Source organism: Anoplopoma fimbria, chromosome 17 (genome assembly GCF_027596085.1).
Source record: "Anoplopoma fimbria isolate UVic2021 breed Golden Eagle Sablefish chromosome 17, Afim_UVic_2022, whole genome shotgun sequence".
Lineage (NCBI taxonomy): Eukaryota > Metazoa > Chordata > Actinopteri > Perciformes > Anoplopomatidae > Anoplopoma > Anoplopoma fimbria.
The window spans coordinates 14,770,738-14,793,830 of record NC_072465.1 but is presented as its reverse complement, the minus strand read 5'-3'; the positions used below and the strand labels follow the sequence as shown (position 1 = coordinate 14,793,830).

General features: G+C 40.3%; 2 protein-coding genes across 2 annotated transcripts; one reads left to right on the top strand and one right to left on the bottom strand.

Moving 5' to 3' along the window:
* Nucleotides 1-151: 151 nt before the first annotated feature.
* On the bottom strand, nt 152-3,708 carry emc3 (ER membrane protein complex subunit 3). The gene is made up of 9 exons (XM_054617067.1): nt 3,464-3,708; nt 2,899-3,070; nt 2,728-2,785; nt 2,251-2,344; nt 1,921-2,025; nt 1,689-1,770; nt 1,478-1,557; nt 1,013-1,095; nt 152-924 (listed from the first exon to the last, which is right to left on the bottom strand). The coding sequence occupies exons 2-9, from the start codon at nt 3,051-3,053 to the stop codon at nt 796-798; spliced, it is 786 nt and encodes a 261-aa protein (XP_054473042.1). The 5' UTR covers nt 3,054-3,070; nt 3,464-3,708; the 3' UTR covers nt 152-795.
* Nucleotides 3,709-5,193: 1,485 nt separating this feature from the next.
* LOC129105503 (RNA-binding protein 5-like) lies at nt 5,194-14,004 on the top strand. Its single transcript, XM_054616566.1, has 25 exons — nt 5,194-5,264; nt 5,482-5,535; nt 5,616-5,778; nt 5,880-6,026; nt 6,487-6,556; nt 6,931-7,004; nt 7,785-7,868; nt 8,848-8,908; nt 9,044-9,112; nt 9,206-9,366; nt 9,471-9,568; nt 9,838-9,925; nt 10,483-10,551; nt 10,641-10,701; nt 10,796-10,899; nt 11,019-11,139; nt 11,262-11,353; nt 11,473-11,643; nt 11,735-11,884; nt 12,398-12,472; nt 12,569-12,748; nt 12,920-12,994; nt 13,102-13,202; nt 13,287-13,416; nt 13,601-14,004. Exons 2-25 carry the CDS (start codon nt 5,519-5,521, stop codon nt 13,724-13,726), a joined length of 2,487 nt encoding a protein of 828 aa, XP_054472541.1. The 5' UTR covers nt 5,194-5,264; nt 5,482-5,518; the 3' UTR covers nt 13,727-14,004.
* Nucleotides 14,005-23,093: the final 9,089 nt, after the last annotated feature.

The window sequence follows — 23,093 nt, the reverse complement described above, 5'->3', positions numbered from 1 at the left end:
AGTAAGACAGAGTTGTCAAATGGAAACCTGTCTAGGGCCAGAAGTGTACCAAAAGGGCTACTTTAAGAAAAAAAAACCTTGAAAATGGACAGTCTGACGGATGACTGACATGTTTTGTTTACGAAAGTCAAAGAAAACCGTGAATTTTGTCAAAACAGGCTTTATGTTGTACAAAACACAGAGGGGTTACATTACAAAATAAACCGTCTACATAATTCAATAACACAATATTTCAGTCACACAAACATTCTCTGCAAAAAGCTAATCAGTTTATGGGTCTATTTCCAACTTTAGGCAGCTGACAGAACAGCTGATCCATCTATGATCTAACAAAGGAGTCATTAAAGATTGTTAAAGTATAATAAAATAAACGTCTATTGTTTAAACATGATGCCACACATGAAAATTAAAACTGCTAGTCTAGCTGTGCATGACACAATAAAAAGAAGCACTAGGTAGTTCACATTCTATTACCTAATGGCATGATGGCGTAGTTACAAGCTAATAATAATGCATTCCAATAAGCAAAAAGCCACTTAATGTCTCCCAAACATCTCCTTGTCTCAAAAGAGATGAAACAGCAGCGAAACCAGTGTATTATTAAGTCATTTCAGATCTTATATGGACAGTAATGGAAAGGTTATAATACATGTGAAAAGACAAGGACAACAAATAATTGAATGTAAACTTTGCATAACATGAAGGGATTTGTCCCATCTGTGGCTTTAAACAAAAACAAATTCCTGCATTGATCAAAATTCAAATTGAAGGCTCCAAGTAGAAGTGACCAGGTCATCAGAAGATGCCAGTTGGCAGCTCTTTGCTAAACATCCCATCAAAGTCCAGCTCTCTGCTCATCAGATCCTCCTCTACACTGTCCAGCGCCCACTGATGATCCGTCAGTTCCAGAGCCTCCCATTCAGCCTGAAATCAAGGACAGACATCATATTAACAACCCAGCAAAGCCCCACCACATTAATTGATTATGCTGAAAGTACTGTGGTATATACACCTTGAAAGCTTTATTTGTATCAGCAGGCATGGCCATGGCGGCACCACTCATCTGCTCCTGCATGATCCTTGACTGATCGGCACCTGTGGGGTTTGAAAAACATAGTTGAAACAACCATCTGGGAATGAAAAATAATTATCTGGATGCAAAACTTTTTCGGAATGGAATTCACCAAAGTCACAGGCCTTACACATCAGGCTGAATTTATTTGTATATCACTGACCAGATTTCATCTGTAGCTAAATGTTAAAATGAAACTCTCACATTGTCTGTATTGAAATTAAATATTGTTTTCTTTGTCACATTCCTGTGACTCAAATAACTAATGGTAGTATGACAAGGTTGCTATTACTGTTGTAAACCTCTGAGGATCAGCATGAGTTGAATAACCATTTTTTCATTATCATCAAACAATCTGACACGACAAAACATTCTAAATTATATTTAAAAAGTTGCAACAATTACCGTTATCTTGGCCTAGAATTAATGAGTACATGCTTCGTAGTCCAAACACGTTCAGGAAATACCATGACGCTGAGCTCACCCTAGATGATAAATGCACACACAAACAAACGGAACAAATGACAAGAGAGTCACACACTAGCTTAAGCATTTTGAGATTAATACGCAACAACTAATAGAGAACATCTCTACAGATCTTGTTTAATTAGTTTACCAGGAGGCATCCAGTGAGAGCAGCTCTACTCCTTGCTGAAGCATGGGCTTGAAGCGCAGAGTGAGAGGGAAGGGAACCTTAGCTGTGGGAAATAGAGTGAAGAAAGAACTCAATGTAGGACTTCCAGATAAACGATATCTTATCTGATAGCAAGACACATTAAAAGTTTTTTTTTTTTGCATGTCCCATTCTGCCCCACAAGCTGCCAGATCTGTGAGAGTGACATAATTACTTGTGACAAATCCTGAAAAGGTCCAGTTGATCCAGCCTCCAATGAGAATCATGGGAAGAACATTGGTGACATTTCCTTTCATCATGTCTGTCAGCATGCTGGGATCTGTGAAAAGATAGTGTGCAACAAAAATGCGCTCAATAAACGTCTTGCTAAGTACTGTTTAAATATATACATCAGCATTTTTAGCACAAGAAAATAGAGCACAAAACACAGAGCTGAATAGTTTAATGACAGGCATTTTTAATTTACCTAATTTACAATGTGCATTATAACGCTAAAGATGATGTCATCATATCATTTATAGTGGTAAATACTTCAAATGATTACCTGTCATTGGAGATGGTGGAACAACCTTTCTTTTGGTCTTCTTGAAAAATCCATCTTCTTGATTATTGAAGTAGAACTTCCTCATCAAAAAAGACTAAAACAAGGAGAGATGTTTAGTAACATTGTCCTACACATTGTAGTTGTGACAAATACATGCAAAGACCAGTGGTTTAAGGTTGAGAGTGTATTTCATACAGTACCAGTCAAAAGTTTGGACACACCTTCTCATTCAATGGTTTTTATTTTATTTTATTTTTTTCTACATTGTAGATTAATATTGAAGACATCCAAACTATGAAGGAACACTTATGGAATTATGTGGTAAACAAACAAATGCTCAACAAACCAGAATATGTTTTATATTTTAGATTCTTCAAAGTAGTTGAATGAGAAGGTGTGTCCAAACTTTTGACTGGTACTGTATATGGTAGACAATAACTTGTACATGTGTTGGAGACGGATGATGGAAGTTGCTACCTGTTTGGGGATGTATTTTCCATTTTCTCTGAGGATTCTGCTCCGAATAAGAACCTGGCTGGATTTGGAGATGAAACAAAATGCATTAATTCAAATGATTTTCAAGTTTTCAAGTCATGGTTTTTTGTTTTTTTTTAAATAGGATCCATCTCACAATTAAATATGACTTACCTGTCAGAAACCTGTTCTAACGTCAACTTCTTGTCACTTTGTAGAAGAATGGATACATAATGCCGTATCACCCCGACAAGAAACGTGATGAAGACGATGGGTAACACCACCCAAAGTCGGATATTAGAGTCCAGCAGAAGCTCCGGCTCAGCCATACTGCCTGGTGGCTTAACTGGACAATTAAACAAAGCAATGCGAGGGTAAGATAAATACTTTCAAAGCATAGCAGGCAAGTTAAACAAAGCTTTCACGAGTCTCAACTACTGGGGTGAGGTTGTAACTACATTACTGAGATGTGACTTAGCTCGGAGGAGCTACGATGGAGCCTGTAAGCGGAGGGGAGAGCTGTCAGCCCATGTAGCGAGGCTAGCCAGCGTCATCAACGTGACGGCACCAGGTAACAAGCTAACGAGCTAACGTTGAACCACCAAATCTCATCTCCACTTCAAAGAGTAAAAACAAGCTGCTGTTTAATGAAACGGCAGCAACACTGACTGTAAACTACCACCGATCACCACAGCTAACGCTAGCGGCTCGCTAATGAGAGCGTTAGCCAGCTGGCTACCTTTTCCCCGATGCCCGGGTCACAGTCTGCGGGAGCTGGCGAGTCGTCTGAGCGCAGTGGCGACCACTTGCAGTGTTTTCACCCCAGCTGCGAGGGACGCAAATCATACGCTTTGTGAGGTAGTTCAAGAAGAATGAAACAACATTCAACAGCTCGAGTCCACTACTGCGGCCATCGCGCTGAGGAGTTGCGGGATGAGAGCTTACTGTCTGTGGATGAGAGCAGACTTCTGCTTCTGCGGCTCGTCCGCATCTCACCGGGACTGCAGCGCCCCCCCGCGGTGATGCGGGGAACTGTCTGCCCGGGCCAGTGTGCTCCTCAGTCAGTGATGTAAGCCCGAGGTCCAGGGCAGCGCCCAGGGAAAACCGCATCAGTGTCGGAATAAATACTCTTTAGTAAGAATAGCAATAACACAGAGTACAGATACTCTGCTACAAGTAAAACTCCTACATTCATAAAAAGTACAAAAGTATCAAAATGCCCATTAAGTACCAAGAGTAAAAGCACTCATAAAATAAGATAAAATAAGATAACTTTATTATTCCCGCAGCGGGGAAATTTACAGGATTACAGCAGCATAGGTTATAGTGCAAACAAGAGACATAGTAAAAGAAAAACAAGATAAAAAAAACCAAGTATTATAAATAAGCAATAAAAACAGTTAAGAATCCACAATAACTGAAATATTATATATACAGACAGAAAAACTATTATAACTATAATTGCACATCATGCAGAATGGCCCATTTCAGATTATTTATTATATGACTGTATTATAATCATTGTGTACTAATGTGTACATCACTTTAATGTTGCAACTGATGAAGGTGGAGCAATCTTTTTAGTATTGATACGGCTGGCTATTTAGTAAATTTCCTTTAGGGAAAAATGATGTCCTTTTTTAAGTTATCATGGTAAATACATTTTTATTTTTTGAGTTTATTTTGTATTAATCTTAACCAGCAAAGTAAATAGTAACAAAGGGCATTTAATTTATCTAATTGATTACGAAGTACAATATTTATCTTTGACCTACCTTACATTAATGAATGTGTTTGGTTATTTTCCATCACCGAACAGCACACAGAAAGTATTAGGTAACATGTTGTAGCTTACTTTAACCAAATACAGGAGGAATAGCATTTTAAAACTATTTATTTATTTGCTTCCAAATTTTAAAAACAGTGAAAGCTTAACAATTTAATTGCAGGTCAACACAAAGCCATTGTAAATTGTATAGAATTTAACATATCTCTATTATAGTTTCATTGACCCACATGTAGAAGTTAGGTTTAAGACAATTAATATGGATTTAAACATCTTTTATTTTCTTGCTAAAAGAATCAAACACAGACCCAGATTTATTGACCATGTATTTTTAGAAAATTCAAACTGGGGCCTACTATAAACTGTTCATACAATCTCTTGCATAGCCAGACCTTATCTACACAGCGCTGTGTAACTGCTAAAGAAAGATATACAATAAGGCCTGTGTAGATTTAGCCAACACTTGAAGTGAAGTATTACTACTTACATGTTATTGCATAAATGTAAATTATGTGCATTTTTTTTTAGTACAGTATATGTTTTGATATGCTGATACAGTCATTTCCACAGGGATGGAGGGTATCGCTTGTTTGTTGTGTGTGCTATGTGTTCGTCCGACCACTAGGTGGCGGCAGAGCGCAACGAACCCGTTTGCCTTGATCAGTTTTTAACAGAGAAGAAGACTCTGCTGACCGGAAACTGAAAAAATAAAACTTATAGCTAGAAACCTGCAGCAGTCCGTGTCATCAAAACGGTATATAACATGAATTAGTATTTATTAAGTAAGATAAGTAATGTAAGGTCACGGGAGCTGACCCACACCGTATGAAACGTCAAAGCTAACGTCGACTGTCACAGCGGGTTAAACTGGCCCGCCTGCTAATGCACTACCAGAGGCCCGGGGTCAGCAGGTTTGCTTTTCACTAACGTTTCATACATTTCTTTTTATTTGTTTATTTATTATTCTACAGAGTTCCTTGATCAAACCTGTATCTTCTCCAATAAACCATGGGAGCTGATAAAAGGTAAGATGAACCATCTCCATTACGTAAGTGATGGCACATCTTCAATGTATTCGCCCTGACACTGCTTTTTTCTGGCACAGGCTTAGTCGAGGTGAACGTAGTGGAAGATATGGATCGGATGGGAGGAGAGAAGATCCAGAATGGCAAGAAAGACGGAGTAGAGATGTGGAGAGGGATTATGACCGACGGTGGGGCGATGACAGACACCGAGAACGCTTTGACGAGCGCAGAGACAGTCCAGAGGTGAGCGAACAGGAACACCTTTGGCAGCTCATGTTACTTTCACACATGTAACAGAAAAATACATAATGTAATCAACTATTTATTGTCTTTGTCTGCGGCAGAGGGGCAGAAAACGGCGCAATAGTGACAGATCTGATGATGAATACGATGCGGATTATCCAGACCAGGACTATAAAATGGAGCAGGAGGAGGAGGAGAGCAAGACTATAATGCTGAGGGGTCTCTCTCTTCATGTCACAGAGGATGACGTAAGCTCACAAGTCTCACTGATGCTTTTTAAGGGTAAAGCCACACCTAGCGTAAGGAGATGGGTAAAGCTTCATTTTTCATGAAGAACAGCAAAATCAGTTGTAAAGAGTGTGATGGTGTCAGAGACGGAGAGGCAAAGCTGTAAACTGACCTGGAGTGGATTTTAAGACACGGTGCAGAAATCAGACACACCTGAGATCCTGTTGTGAATGTAAATAAGTGTAAATTGTTTCATTTGTTGACTGAAACTTGGGCTGACATGAAGCAGCTGATTTTGGGAGGATTGGGCTTAATTATGCTGACGTTTTCTCAAAATGGGGGGAAATGACATAAAGTTTGATAATAGTGTTAGCTGTATGTTAACGAAACTGATTGTAAAATGTTGTAAATCTTGAGAAAGCGTGAGAAAGAAGAGGAGTTGTGATCAGATGAATTTGACCCTCTGCTCCAACTCTCCAGATCCGCTCAGCCCTTGAGCAGCTACAGGGGCCCCAACCTGTGGACATTCGCTTGATGAAGAAAAGGACAGGTGAGTGTTGAGTGTCTCACGTTCACCTCCACGCTCTGTCTTATAACTCACATTATCTCTTTTTTTTATTGCACTTCATGAATGAAAACTCATGTTACAACTGTCATGGGAACCTTGGTTTCACATAGATTGTCTGGTTTTCATAATATGGCCAAATAAGGAGGTAACTATACGTACTATTCCTCTACCATTTTTGTACAGACATGAAATGTTATGGTAAACAAAATCCCCCTCCATCTCCTTGACCTTGTAAGCACCCTTCCCACCTCCATTTTGATTTGAATTGGAGTGTACGAGCCCATTGTGAGTTTGAATGTCGCACCAAAGCATTCTGACTAACACGCCTCCCGTCTATATTTGAATGCTGTCTCTAGGTATAAGCCGAGGTTTCGCCTTCGTGGAGTTTTATCACTTGCAAGATTCTACCCGATGGATGGAGACCAATCAGGTTGCCTCAACAATCACCAAGTTTCGAGTTATTCTTGGAGATTAGAGTCCCAATTAACCGATACATGACTGACTGATTATTGAGAGCTGTGCATATTTGCAATAGACAGATCTTAGAAACTGTTGGTATTTAGTTGCAGGACTGCATCATAATCTTGGTCACATAAAAAAACTGTGATATCAAACATCAATATGTTTAATATCACACACTTGGCTGATTTATTTGTATACAGCAGCTTTTTCAGACAGAATAGTCTCAACTGCTTAGTTACTCAAAGTTAGGATTTCAGTGTTGAATCGCTCAATATAGGTTTTTTACTTATGGAAATTAAATTAAATCTTTTGCCTGCTCTGTTACAAATATTACCCAAAATATGATGGAGAAATATTTAGGACCTAAAGCTAAATAAGTTGTTGCCCCTCACAAAAGAAGACTAAACACTGATTTCATAGCACATTCTGCTCCAGCTCAGTCACTTGGATATTTTCTCATCTCCATTTAAAATCCGAAGACTGGAGTGAGACATGGACGAGCTGGCAGCACTCCGATCCCAAACACATAGAACCTTTTTTTTTTTACGTTTGTTTTGACACATCATTCCCTCGTACACAGAACTGCAGCTTTCTCTCTGAACCTCACTTTCTACCTCTGTTCCCTTTTACTCCCCGAGACACTCTGCCTAAGCAGCTAAGAGTGTAAGTCTAGCCACTCTTTCCCGTTCCAGCTGCTCTCACTCTTCTCTTTGGAATTTGAAATAACTGGTTGCTTTTGACTTCGCAGAACAAGTTGGTGATCCAGGGGAAGAGCATTGCGGTGCACTACAGCAACAGGAGACAGAAGTTTGAAAACTGGCTTTGCAACGCAGTGAGTGCAACTTTATTTTTCTGGTACAGGAAGTACACGGAGTTATTTCACTGTTCCCTCAGTAAAAAAAAAAAAAAAAAAAAAAAAAAGAACAAAAAAGGGGTGGGGTCAGGGTTGCTAGGTCTGTATGACAAACCAGGCAAATTCCTGAACTGATATTATGACCCCGCCGTTTTAAAGTCCAACAGCATTGCTATCATTGCCAAATGTAGCCTATAGTAATATCTACAAAGTAACAGCATAACTGTTTAGTGTGCCAGCATTAGGACGTTTTCCCTAAACTGTTCTTTCATCTTGGTCATAAATTGACCTTGTGTAATTACATATAATATATTATCATAAATAATATATAGCTCTGTGACAGTGTAGATCAATTAATTGACACACAAAGGTAACCTGTTGCTAAGTATTTTTCATTTCTCTTCCCTTTTCCCTCTTCCTCTCTGCCTGGACAACATGTAGTATACTGTTTATACTTCATATGCATATACTGTAGTTAAAGCAACACCTTATTTCAACTGAAACACAGCATCGTGTTATTTCACTATATTTTGATCATATACTTAAAGTGAATACTAAATAATATAAATAAGTTAATAGGTTCTGTATCTGCTGTTAGCATGTTGTTTTTTTACCTTATTCCAAATGATACACCTTATCCTGTTAATTCACAAAATTGTAATGATATCTTCACAATACATATATGTGTAAATAGGCTATATATTTAATAAGCTTTGGTTTTATCCGAAAATACATGGTCATGTATTTCTCCCCGGGGTTAACTTGTTTTGTTTCCCAACAGAGTTGCAATTGAGAGAAGGTGAAGGGTGCATGTTGAGTCATTAAAAAAAAACAAGAAAGACAAAATACCTCAGTCATACACTGAGCAAAAAATTGAGTTAGGATAAATACAAAATTATATATATTTTTATGTTTTCTTAAACAAAAAGACTACAACATTGTCATTGGTTTATCACAGTGTGGCCTTTACAATTTCCGGAAGAGGCTGAAGTGTTTCAGGTGTGGAGCAGCCAAAGTTGGTGAGTTGCTACCATGAGTACAAGTTTTTTGTTCTTCTCAGTAAGTACCTTCCATTGTGTCCTGCACTATTTGAGTGACTTGCCCTGACTAATGTTAACCTACGTGTCACTCTACCTTGTCTTTGCTGGGTACAGATGGGGAGTCACCAGGACTCAGTGGTTTAAATGCTGAGTCTCAACAGCCAGGAGATTACAATGGAGACAGTACGTGTGTTTTCAGCAAATATTAAAATAGTATGTTCCCCCAGTAAACATATTCTACAATATCCTTGAACTGTTTTTTGTTTTTGTTTACAGCAATCATTTTGAGAAACATTGCCCCTCTTTCAACTGTTGATGGAATTCTGAACATTTTGGCCCCCTATGCCAACCTGTCAGCGGGCAACATCCGCCTCATCAAAGACAAGCAAACGGGACAGAATAGAGGCTTTGCCTTTGTTCAGCTCTCATCTCCCTTGGTATGATATTTCTGCAGTCGAAATATAGAACTGATATAACTCATTATGTCTCTTCTGAGGGAGTACACACGTTTGACTATTTTGCATCTTTATTTCCTGAATAGGAGGCTTCTCAGCTGCTCACTATTCTCCAGAGCCTTCAGCCACCTCTAAAACTGGATGGAAAAACAATTGGTGTGGATTATGCCAAGAGTGCTAGGAAGTGAGTGTTCACACACACACACACACAAACACACACACACACAAAACACACACAGTTTAATTTAGCTCTCTATAATTGGAAATGGCACAAATAAGATATTTTTGTATCTGCATTTAGATTCACATTCATAATCACATTTTACTGAAGGGTGCTTATTTGGTCCTACAGTAATTCAAATGCAAGTATAGTTGAAGCAACTTAACGACTCATTTCCATCCTGCATGTGCTGCACATTTCAGATGTAACTAATAGCTCTGTGTGCTTTCCAGAGACTCGGCTCAGCCTGAAGGGATCAGAGCAAGTGCTCTCTCTGTCGCCAGCACAGCCATTGCTGCCGCTCAGTGGTCATCCAGCCAGGTATTGGGGCTTATTTGTTCATTTTATTGCACTTTGAAATTCCCAAAACTTAGTGGTGTTACATTACAGTAAGGCAAAGAACACTTTAGGCCTGAACTGGTTAATGGTGGTATGAGTACCAATGTGCAAACCACTGGGGAAAAACATGTTGTGACACAAGTATGCAGAAGTGTTTGTGTTTTTAATGTGATTTATCAAGTCTTAAGTTGGTTTGCGTGTAAGAAGAGCTGGTTTCATTTAACATCCTTGCAAATATGGCATCTTTAAAAGTAAGAAGGAGATTTAAGCTACATCGAATTTTCTGTAACCAGGACCAGGAACATACAAAAAGCTTCCTGATGGACTGTTGATTCTCAGTTTGGTCGTCTGTGGTGTAATTTGGTTTATTGTTCATTAAAAAGATATTGTTTAGTGGATTTTAAAAAATATGTCTTAACTGAATTTACACATATTTTGTGCAAAATATTGGCTCGGTGGCAAATGCAACTTGACTTTTTTTAGTTGGGGTTCTTGTGTGTTGCTGCTGACTTAGCAGTTATCTCTGTATTTTCTTGTAGTTACAGCAAGGTTCTGCTACAACCTCTGACTACATTGCCCTTCCAGATGTCTATGCACAGCAAACACAGGTCAGTTCACAGTCAACTTTGTGACAGAATGACTTTAACAAGGAATGACAGTGTTTGACGTAACGTTTTCTCCTCTCATGTGGGGACAGAATTATCAAGTATGGCAGCCTGAAGCATTGGCTCCTGTCACTGGAGATGGATTACTGGGAGGTAAAAAGAGGTGTCTAATCAATTAGAGGTATTTTGACTTTTTAAAAAAATGTTTTACTTAGATTGCTAATCTATCATTACCAACTGTCTTTAGCTGCTCCAGGAATGAAGACGTTGATCCCTACAGCCGCAGGTGTGGTCATATCCCAGACGCCTCAGGTTTACCAACCTGTCATTATCAGCCAGCCTGCCATACAGGTAGACCATCTATTAACATGGCATCTTTGTACGGAATTTAAAATGTACAACTCTGGTCTTGTATGTAGGCTACAAAAGTAACCCATGCTTTCTTACCTCCTCTCTCTCAATCTCATCAGTTAGTGAGGGCGGTTGATGCAGCACAACAGATGGCTGGTGTTTGCACTGCACCGCTGGTAACACCAGCAGCTTCCACTGTTGCAGCTGTCGTCTGTGCGGCCCAGACTGTAAACACGACAGGTGAGATTAGTTAGCTACACAGTGTCTCCTCTGCACCTGAATGAATAGATCAACCTTAGATTACTTTTATGTGAGATATGAGGCATGTCTTGTTTCATATGTGCCTCTTGCTGTGTCTGTAGCTTCCCCTGACACCTCCACATACCAGTATGATGAGTCTTCAGGGTACTATTATGATCCACAGACCGGCCTGTACTATGATCCCAGCAGCCAAGTATGTTCCCTGTAGTCTCGCTTTATGTGCAGAATATATTGCCAAACACTATGCGTTTGTATGTCATTTATTTGATCTAAGACAGTTTACATCCTGTTTCTTACGTTTGTCATCAATAGTACTACTATAACTCGGAGACTCAGCAGTACCTCTACTGGGACAGTGAGAAGGAGACCTACATCCCTGCACCGGCTGAATCAGACACAAGCTCAGCCAACAGTTCCTCAGCCGCAAACAGTAAAGAGCCCAAAGAGAAAAAAGAGAAGCCCAAAAGCAAGTCTGCACAGCAGGTTAGTGATACTTTAAAAAAAAAGAATTCTCTGTATGGATTATATGTTGTCATTAAAACGATATCCATACTGATTGATGTTACAATTGCAGATTGCAAAGGACATGGAACGATGGGCAAAAACCTTAAATAAGCAAAAAGAAAGTTTCAAGAGCAGTTTCCAAGGCTTTGGACCATCCAAGGAGGAAGAAAAGAGAGAGTCTGCAGCTGCCGATGCGGGCTTCTTCCTCTTTGAGAAAAAGGTATTTAGTAGTTAGTACTAGGCCTAAGTATGTGTTGCACAGAATAAGTATCATAGCATACTTGAAACTGTACTAATATAGACTGAGAGGGGGCTAACTGGGAACGCACATTCATACAAATTTATACACTGGGACCCCCTCATGTATGTCCCTTGGAATAATCTGACGCAGCCTATTTTTTACACTTCTATACACTTCTTGGTCATGTGAAAGAACAACACAAGAGAAATGTATTAAACATATTTGCAGATGTGTTATAGATTTGTTGGATTAGGACGTAAGCTATGCGCTATTACACTGTAGCTTCATAAGGTACATTTTATTTGTAAAACTATGAACCTTTGGTTAAAAAAAATAAAAAAATAATAATAATAACTGTATATGATCATTTAAATGACTGAGTCTGAAAACTTTTCACAGACCCCTGACAGAGTGCTTTTGACCCCACTTTGAGAATCACCTGTATAGCTTATTTTTGTTATTCGTTGATGGAAATTGTCGCATCCTTTTCAGCAAATGGGAGGTTTTGAGGTGCCACCTTTCATGATTGAACAATTCAAAATCACAGAGCAGGAGTCTTCAGCTAAGGTTTGTTTTTGCCTCTGCCTTTATTTCCACCCTCCACAATTATTCATAAAGATAAATCCCCAGACATTTAATCCTTTATCCGTTTTCATATTACAGAGCGGCCTGGTTGCTGCTTACAACGGAGACAGTGACCCAGAGGAGGGCGGCTCAGATAGAGCAACAGATGAGGAGGGAAAAATAACAGACTGGAACAGGATGGTTTGTCTGCTCTGTCGACGGCAGTTCCCCAACAGGGACGCTCTGCTGCGTCACCAGCAACTCTCTGACCTCCACAAGGTGAGGACGGTGAAACAGCAGGCCTTTAATCTGCAAGTAGCTGTGAATATTCCTGGCAGCGCCATCTGTTCAACATTTAAAACTTCAATACTGCTGTCTTGAATATATATATATATGTGAATTTGATCTATTGATCTATTTGGCAATTAAAGTTGCTTTCATTTGTTTAAGCAAAACTTGGAAATTCAGAGAAGATCAAAACTCACAGAAGCTGAGCTGGAGGAGCTGGAGAGGAAGGAAACTGAGGTATTTGGCTCAAGAATGTACACTCATTTTTCTCTATCATTTTTTTTTTTTTTGCAATGACGTCACAAAAAGTGAGTCACAATAAAGTCTTGTGGTCATTTTAACAGCTGAAATACAGAGACAGAGCTGCAGAGAGAAGGGAGAAATACGGGGTTCCTGAACCTCCTGCACCCAAGAAGAAATTCTATCAACCACCAACTCCAACAGTGTAAGAATTAAAATGACACTGCAAACATCTAGGAATTTTCACAAATTTCATTTTTTAACGCCTTCCGTCATTCACCTTCAACAGAAACTATGAACAGCCCACCAAAGACGGCCTCACAAGTGATAACATCGGAAACAAAATGTTGCAGGCGATGGGCTGGAAGGAAGGCAAAGGTCTGGGCCGCCACCAACAGGGCATCACCGCTCCCATCTCGGTGAGGAGGCCAACAACAATTCTGTTCCATTTTTTTCTTATCTCCCTTACAGCTCCTAGCAGATGGAATATGCATGTCAATGTGTTTTTTTGGTTTTTTTTTTACTCACAAAGCAATTAGCAGCGTTACCTGAGGAGTAGCTTCATTCAATCTGTCTGTTTTAATCACCTTCTTTTCCCCACAGGCTTCATTAAGGACCAAAGGCACAGGCTTGGGTATTAAAGGAAGCTCATATGAACTCTCAGCATCGGACACCTACAAGGATGCCGTTCGAAAGGCCATGTTTGCACGCTTCACTGAGATAGAGTGAACTGGAGAGGGAAAAGTAATCCTACCGAACCAGGAAATATAAATAATGTGGCCAAGTGAAAAGAGTTGCACACACTCAAACTTTAATTCCTATCTTCTCTATGTATATAATGGTGTTTTTATATAGCTAGATATTTTGTCATCCAAAGTATGGTTTCATTTGAATGAAAATGTAAATGTTGTATAGCCTTTGTACATACAATTATTCAGACCTTCTGGGGTTTTGTTTCGGTAAAAATCTAAAGAATCTATGTGACAATTAAACTTAACCTTTGTGATTAACAATACTTGATGTTTTCTTCCTTTACAAGAAACTAATTGTTATGAGAAGGATAACAGTACAAAAAGGACGATAACATTATTAAACCGCCCAAGTTAAATGTTGTTTTCAGGGCACCAATCTGCATTGAGAATGTTTCTTTCATGGCTTGGATATACAGGAGCAGAAGTGGAGACTTAATTTAAGAGGTCAGGTTAATAATGTTTGAGTATTACAGCTTCAGCCTCGGCTATGGTTTTGTTATACAGTATGTTCCTTAAATCCATGTATAGTTGTGGTTTTAAGAGAATACCAAGCTGTTAAAAGTATAAAGAATGTAAACATAGGGACCTGGTCCTCAAGCCTGGAACGCCTTGTTCTCCGTGCTCTTGTTTCTTCCAATACATCCACAATCCTTAGACTCTAAGGGAAAGGACAGGTTCATCATACAAACGCTGGAACGATACATATTCTCTATTGAATCTCCATCTTTCATATCCCACTAGACATGTTATCCATTATTTCTGCCAGACCCTCTATTGGCCGCCTTCATATCCTCTTTCCTTGAGGCATAATGGCTGACATGTTTTACCACCAGCTCTCGCTTCGGTGGGAATGCCAGTGATTTCGAAAATGCCCTACTGAGTCTTTGCTATGTTTGTTTGAGGGCATTCCACCCTCCACTGATATTTCTAGTTTTGAGGATAGACTGGTGTGTTAAGCCACAAAGATACAGTGCAGTGCAGTAGCTTCTGCCACCTTAATGACTGTGTTCCTAATTATTTAACTCTGTAATGACAAATGTGTGTGTGGTTGTCTAGTCCTTAATGCCTGGGAAGAATTTCACCTGTTTCCTTTGAATAGGTCATGTAGGAGAGTATAAAGTAATTTGAGGTGCCTTTCTCAGTCACTCTAACATTTGGACCAACATTCAAAGGTCTGTCAGATTCCAGTGCAGGGTTTCAGTGAAGAATTTAAAACAAATTATTCGAGAGCAAAGTAAAAAAAATGTTAGTGTTAGTGTTCTGTACATAGATGTCCCTGTTGTATTTTCAGGTGTTTTAATGCATACATTTGCATTCATTCCCATCACTAGAGGGCAGTGTCAGTTTTAGAAGGAATCTCTTCAACCTTTTACTAATAATAATGATAAAAATACAAAAGCTCTTTTTTTGCATAGTACAGGAATGATGTAACATGTATATGATGATAATAATGAGTGCCTTAATTGCTTGTCAGATCAAATCTTTTCTCCATCTTGCTGTGGTTGTAGTTTTATTTGTGTGCAGTTGGTTACATCAGCAGCCGCCCTCACACTGTCTGTCTCACAGTGACATGGTGATGTCCTTGTTGCTGCAGGGCAAAGGGTGAGGGGGTGAGGGGGGGGTAACCTCACTAGTGTTGGGTCATAATACAACAGTCACAATGGTACAGCATGAGGGGTTAATTTGAATCATCGCCACCTGTTTTTCTTGAACAAATCCTAGTTTGAGTCAAGATCTCATACCAGGTGGCATGGAGAGTCAGGATGCCAGAGCTCACCCAGGCCTCCTCTTGACTGACAGCCAAACAGTGCAGCTTTACTAACCCTGTAGTAGCAGAGTGACAGCTTTGATCTGCCTGTTGATTAATACGGCAGCACAAAATGAACTGTGCTCACTGTCTCACAGGGACACACTGCCTACTCAGTTTTCAGCATGGCACTGGCTCAGCTTACCAGAATCTGTGTCAGTTGACTAAGCTGTTTTGCATAACACAGTCAGTGGCCACGCTGAATAAAACTGAGAGGATGAGGTTGGCATATGTACACCATGTCCCAAATGCATTGGAAAATGTGATATGAAAAGGATTTCAGCAAATGCATTCTTTTTTTAGTCCTAGAAATACCCTAATTATTTTAAGTTCAGCCTTCTTGAACCTTATATCAACCTTATATCAACCTTATGTCAACCCTATGTCACTTGTTACTGTGCCACACTGGAGCAGGGCAGATAACTTAAGCAGTGGCTTTTGCCCCCCAAGTAGCATAATATATCGTATCTTTTTACATTTCACAACTGCAGAGTAACAAATGAAATCCCTCTCCGTGAAACATGGAAAGTTTTGCTAGAGTTTTCTGTGCAGCTGGAAAAACGAAGGCCTTTAATAAAACTAGAGTGCCTGTCCCTGATGTAGAGGAAGCATGAAATGTTGAAATAGATTGGATAATATGTTTTTGTTTTTTTACGTGACAAGCAGTGACATGGAAAATGGAATCTAAAAAACAAGAACTAAATCATAAGCCAAGCTGAAAGGAAAATGTTGCATGTGACTGTACAAGTATGACAAGGAGAAGGTAATACAGTCATAACAAAACAAACTGGACATTTGTGCACAAACGTGAGGAATCTTTATCCATTCTTCAATATCATAATATTTCACACCATCTTCTAAAGTTCCTAAAGCAAACTGTGAATTAAAACCCTTAATGCTGTTGATTGTAGTGAAGGTGTACTGATTAAAAGTACATACTGTAGTGTTTGTTTACATCTGAAATGTTTGTGTTCCTTTCCTCAGGAATCTAAAAGGAAATAGATCTAAGACTATACTCGAAATAAATGCATGACAAACAGAAAGGACCCACACTGGTAATACTGGTGTCTCATGCAGGCAAGGCGCTTAAAACTCTGGCCAGCTGTCCAAACAGGAGGAAACTGAATTCAATAACTGAGGAACTTATGAGCTACATTCATTTAGAAAGAGTTTAGATGTGTGATTAAATTTGAGCATTCATAAAATGAGGTATTTCAACTTCATTATTTACTTATTATTCCAAAGATGTTTGGGATTTTTCTCCCACGGGGCCCTTAAGACAACTTTATGATACCTTCTATTTGGAGATGATACGTTTTAGTTTGAATGTTATTAACCAACTAAGGTTACACCTAATGCCATGTTGTTTTGTTACATTGATAATATAGCCTGTTTAAAGAATGCACCAGTATTTGGTGATATTATGCACAAGACGTAATAATGACAAGTGAAACTTGGAAACTATTTTTTGAATGGATTAAATTACATATTGTTATGGTTGTCTGTAAGAAAATTCCCTCCTGTTTTTGCTAATTTGATATTTTCATAATAAATGTCAATTTCTGACTATCTTTTTATCAATGAACTTCATGGTAACCATAGTAAACACAAAACAGCAGCACATTTGACACCAGAACTTTTTTGAAACAATTCTGAAATATAAAAGTTTTGGTCCATGTGTAAGGGACTAATTATTTACATTGTAAGCTAACTTGACCAAACTTTTATCCCAGAATGCGTTTTTCTTCATCGTTGCTGGCTATACTTTGTTTCACCCTGACCTTCTTCCCTCTTTGGGCCTCCATGTTTCAGCTCCCTCCGCCTGGAAAGGCTAGGTTGCTCCTTCGGGGAATTCCTCCTGCAGAGAGGAATAATGCTCGGGACCAGTTGTGTGTGTGTGCGTGTGTTTCTGTTTGTGTGTGTGTGTGTGTGTGTGTGTGTGTGTGTGTGTGTGTGTGTGTGTGTGTGTGTGTGTGTGTGTGTGTGTGTGTGTGTGTGTGTGTGTGTGTGTGTGCGCATGTACAATACAGTGCAGGCTCTTTGATGGCAAAAGAGGAGGATGGGCAGGTGGCCCGAGTATGTGTTTATGTGTGTAGGAGAGGGGACACTTTGTGAACTTCTTCTGTAAAAACTTTCTGAGATGATTGAAGCCTGGGGAGAATAACAAACACCATCCCTCTGGTATGACAGATGTCTCCTCTTGATAAATGCTTCAGAAACTCCCTGATTACTCTAGCTTACCGCGTCATTATGTAACAATTACTGTTGCTGACAATATGCCGTTTTGGTTTCAACTGATTTGTCCTATTTGGTTCTGTAAAATGAAATTAGATTATATTTTCTTAAAGGGTGCTTTCAGTTTACTAAAAAAAACACGTAAAATTATCAATCTAACTAAAACAGCATGTCAAATAATCCATTTTAAACAGACTAAATCAACTGATGAAGACATTGTGACATGGTTTAAAGCAAATAATCTATATGTTGATATGTTGTCATTTTCTTTAACACCTACAAACTGACTCATGCCTGCAGTCTCCAAGGCACCGTGCCAAGTGTCGTCAGTGTCGTCAGTGTAAGCTGATGTTCACGCAGCGTGACTGAGTCACCGCCACACTCAATTCACAAAGCATTAACAAACCTTCGCCACACTGCCTATGGTCCTACATAAAGCACCATCTCACTGACACAGGCTCTCAGGTAATTGCATAACCACATCATTTCAACGGCACGGCCATTACTTGCTCATCCATGAGTGGACCATGTTGTTTTGGATGAAGCCCACACTGACTAGCCTCTCTTCCCCACATGATGAATGCACTAAAAGATTGACCTTAATTGAGTTTGATTGCAGCATCTTCCAGCAGGGCTCATCAAAAAAACACTGAATGGGTTTAGTGGTCTGTGATGAGATCTTTTCTTCTTGTTTCTCCTAATTATGTTTGTGGTGAGAGCTGTGGGGCTGTGGAGGATGGACAGGAGGACACAAATTAAGTTCTACACTTGTGAGGGAAGCTCCTTGGACAAGACCCTCAGGCAAGATAGTTTTAAATCTCATTGAAGTCAATCGAGTGAAGATGGGTGCAGGATAATAAGAGTCTAAGGGAAAAAGGAGATTTATACAATTTAAAATAATTGGCTGGTTTCTTTGAATTTTTCTAGACCTGCCCTTTGAAAAGTCTAAATCCACTTATGTATTTACAGTCACCAAAATGATAAGCTCTTTTACTGTTACGTAGATTTGCCTGACCTCCCAGAAGTCGCAGTCTGCCATTGTTTCCAGAAATCCATTCAAAGCTGTTCAGAAGGCTGCACTGTTTTGTTGATGTTCAATAGTGTGTGTATTACAGTTTGTACAAAGATGACTTATCGCTTTTTGCTATAAAAGCAGGCCCCACATTCTCACTTAAACTGCTTTTGATCAACAAATCAAAATGAATTTTTGTGACAAAAAGACTGTGATGTATGAATCCACAGTAATAAAACTATTTAAGAAAATATTCATACATGTGCTAAGTAAAAGTGGGATTGAATTTATTTTATATGGAACAAGGAAAATTATGTATTATTCTGTCAAACATAGTTACGAGGATGTCGGGTAAAAGAAGAATCTGTCGGATCATTTAGCGCATTAAAAATCTCTGAAGTCCTGCAACTAACTGCAAGACATGCATTACATTGCAACTTGTCCCTCTCAATTAACCAGGTGAGAAAAGAACTGAAGAGAATAAAGGTGAGAAAAGCCACGGGTCCGGACGGCATCAGCTCAAGGCTCCTCAGATCCTGCGCAGACCAGCTGTGCAGGATAGTGGAGCACATCTTTAACTTGAGCTTGAAGCTGGGGAAGGTACCACAGCTATGGAAGACGTCCTGCGTGGCACCAGTCCCAAAGACCCCGGGGGCCAAGGACTTCAGCAGCTTCAGGCCGGTGGCATTAACATCCCACCTGATGAAGACCCTGGAGCGGCTGGTCCTTGTGCACCTCCGCCCCCTGGTGATCTCATCTTTGGACCCTCTTCAGTTCGCCTACCAATCTGGCATCGGGGTGGATGACGCTGTCATCTACCTGCTACAAAGATGCCTTTCTCACCTGGAAAAGGCTGGAAGCACTGTGAGAGTCATGTTCTTCGACTTCTCCAGTGCCTTCAACACCATCCAGCCTTTGCTTCTGAGGGACAAGCTGGAGCAGACCGGGTGGACCACCACCTCACTGCGTGGATACTGGACTACCTCACCAACCGTCCACAGTATGTGAGGATACGGGAGTGTGAGTCAGATCGGGTGTCCTGCAGCACGGGGGCCCCACAAGGAACCGTTCTGGCTCCATTCCTCTTCTCCATCTACACATCAGACTTCACATACAACTCTGCTACCTGCCACCTGCAAAAGTTCTCTGACGACTCTGCAATCGTCGGCCTCATCTCCGCCGGCGATGAGAGGGAATACAGAGAACTGAACCAGGACTTCATAGGATGGTGCCAGCGGAACCGCCTCCAGATCAACTCTGGTAAAACCAAAGAGCTGGTGGTGGACTTCCGCCGGGGAAAACACTGTCCTCCGGAACCAGTGAACATCCAGGGACAGGACATTGAGATTGAGAAAGTACCTGGGTGTTCACTTGAACAATAAACTGGACTGGACTAATCATTCAAAGGCACTTTACAAAAAGGGTCAGAGCAGACTGTATCTGCTGAGGAGACTGAGGTCCTTTGGAGTGCAGGGAGCACTCCTGAAGACCTTTTTCAACTCTGTGGTGGCATCAGCCATCTTTTATGCAGTGGTCTGCTGGAGCAGCAGCATCTCAGCAGCCGACAGGAAGAGACTCAACAAGCTTGTCAGGAAGGCCAGCAGTGTGCTGGGGTGTCCACTGGATACGGTGGAGGTGGTGGGAGACAGGAGGATGATGGCCAAGCTATCATCCCTGATGAACAACACCTCTCACCCATGCAGGACACCCTGGCAGCTCTGTACAGCTCCTTCAGCCACCGGCTGCTTCACCCCCGGTGTGTGAAGGAGAGGTACCGCAGGTCCTTCCTTCCTGCTGCTGTCAGGTTGCACAACCAACTCTGCTCCCAGCAGACCACATGACAATAATAACATGACAATAAAAACCTGTGCAATACATTACACATTACACTGTGCAATAATAGTTAAAAAAGTTAAAATAGTTAAAATAGTTGGGGGTTTTTTTTTCTGTCTGTAAATATAATATTTCAGTTACTGTTGTTTTTTCTACTGTTTTTTTTTTTATTGCTTATTTATAATACTTGTTTTATCTTATTTTTTATTTTTTTTTTATTTTTTATCTTGTCTTCTTCTACTATGTCTCTTGTGTGCACTTTACTCTACGCTGCTGTAAGCCTGCAAATTTCCCCGCTGCGGGACTAATAAAGGATTATCTTATCTTATGTTAGCTCATTATTGAGAAAGCAGTGCGGTCTAAAACTGAGTAATATATCTCTGCCAGGGATTCTACTGACTGGCAATGAAATTGATGATCAAAGTAGACCTGTGGTCTCTGCACAAAGACAGAAAGAATGCAGCCAGTGATTATTTTCATTTACCGTTTGTGTGCCTTTTGTTTGTTCAGTACATTGGTGTACTAGAAACTGACATTCCCATCAGCCTCCACTGTACCCAGAAGGCGATTTGAGGGAGGTTGAGAGGGGAATGCCATCACACCTTGTTGGCAAAACGACCAAAATACATGCCTCTTGTTAACCAGCCATCTACCCTCTCCATCCCACAGAGAGAGTGCAGGGGCAGAGGGTTTGTTAGGTTGAATATGTATTGATAAATCAATGGCGCTGTCTGTGGTGCTGAAGTAGCAGACGGATTTGTAATGACTTTTTCTGAACCTCGCCCTTCAGTCAGTTTGGTCTTGGATCTGAAATATTTTCTAGAATAAATTATTTTGAAAGCTATTTTAGCAAATATTAACACGCTAACATGCTAAACCAACATGTTTAACATGGTACACATTTTACCTGCTAATCATAAACATGCTAGCATTGTCACTGTGAGCATGTTAGCATGGTGACTTGTTGTAGTCTTGTTGATGTAGATTTATATTTTTAATTTTGATCTGAATATCATAAGAACAAACATGTATTACTATTTGGAATAGGTATTTTGTGCACGGGGTCCCCCGTTTCATCGTAGTTACTTAAATTAATAGGATCAGAGTACCCTGACATATGATTGTCATTTGTTATATAAAATACATGAATTGCTGCCATACATCATTAGCCATTTAGCGTCTGTTCTCAGTGGTCATCTTACTTGTGTTGCAGACCTTTGCTACACCCAGTTTCTATGGTTACACCTTACTGTGCACTGCTCTTGGCAGTCAGGGCGTCCTCGGGAGCATTACGCATGCCTCAAGTATTAAGCTTCCTGATAGGTGAGGCAAGGTGAGATTGATACACCCACCATTAGAAGAAGAAAGAACAGGAGGAGTTCATTCAGCTGAATGGAAATGCAATCTGAAATGCCTCCAGAATCATGATACCAGATGTCCTTTGCCTTCACCCTCTTCTCCTCATTAGTATAGAGCTTAAATTATCATACCAACATGTTATTTGTGTGAAGGGATAGGAACAACCAGAGGACAGTGCTTATTAAACCATTAAAGCACACGCACTTGAGATTCAGTCTTTGAACTATAGCATAGCCTACATCTGCTGAGCTCCTCTGCTGACCTCTGGGATGCACCAGCCATTTTCTCAGCATCTCTGGCCCTTTCCTCCTATGGGGTAGCCATTCCCCACTGGGTCAACCCCAAAGCAGATGTTGAGCTAAAATGTCCCAAAGGTTAAATGTCCTCTGCTTTCCACAAGGTCAGTTCTACAAAGGAAATTGTGGTTGCTGGTTCATTCAGGGGTGAGATGACAGTATGGTATTTGTGGGAGAAAGTGTAGAATGTCTCAGCTCATAATTGTATGGGGGGGTAAAAAAATGCATGTTTTGCAAATACAGGTAGACCCATGTATGTGGGTGTTTGGATGCAGGTTGGGTAATGAATGCCTTATAAATGAGCCAGTTTCTATGGGAGATGTGTGTTTGGTGTTTACCTGCCCCCCCCCCCGTCCCCCATGAATACAGATGAAGGTTCACAGGATGAGGGAACCTGGGTTCATTTGACTGCAGGTGTGTGTCTCCATTGTGTGAACATGAGAGGAGAGTGAAAAAGGACGATCCCCGGAGCAGTGTGACATCATAAGGTTCTGTCGCCGATGACCTAGAAATGGAGCGTGCGTAAGAAGCAGTGAGGATTTTGACGCACATGGCTCAGGCAGCTGTTTACGTTGTTGATTACGTGGAAAAAAAAAAAAAAAATCTTTAAGAACCAATTAAAGGGGAAACACATGAGTAGATTAAATAAATGCATGGTGAGTGATCCCCATTCGCGACCATACTTTACTGTCTCTTTACAGTCTCTTTGTCTCATAATGCGCTCTCAGGCACGACGATAAACCAGGGAGTAATATGAAATATGAAATATTACCCCCCCACCACCATCACCGTGTGAGATGAC

Coding starts and splice junctions, on each gene's coding strand:
- emc3 (XM_054617067.1), bottom strand. CDS start 3,053: ATGGCTGAGCCGGAGCTTCTGCTGGACTCTAATATCCGACTTTGGGTG. Junction 2,345..2,727: donor GAAAATACATCCCCAAACAG/GTAGCAACTTCC, acceptor TCCTTGTTTTAG/TCTTTTTTGATGAGGAAGTT. Junction 1,771..1,920: donor CTTTTCAGGATTTGTCACAA/GTAATTATGTCA, acceptor TATTTCCCACAG/CTAAGGTTCCCTTCCCTCTC.
- LOC129105503 (XM_054616566.1), top strand. Junction 6,557..6,930: donor CTTGATGAAGAAAAGGACAG/GTGAGTGTTGAG, acceptor TGCTGTCTCTAG/GTATAAGCCGAGGTTTCGCC. Junction 13,417..13,600: donor GCATCACCGCTCCCATCTCG/GTGAGGAGGCCA, acceptor TTTTCCCCACAG/GCTTCATTAAGGACCAAAGG.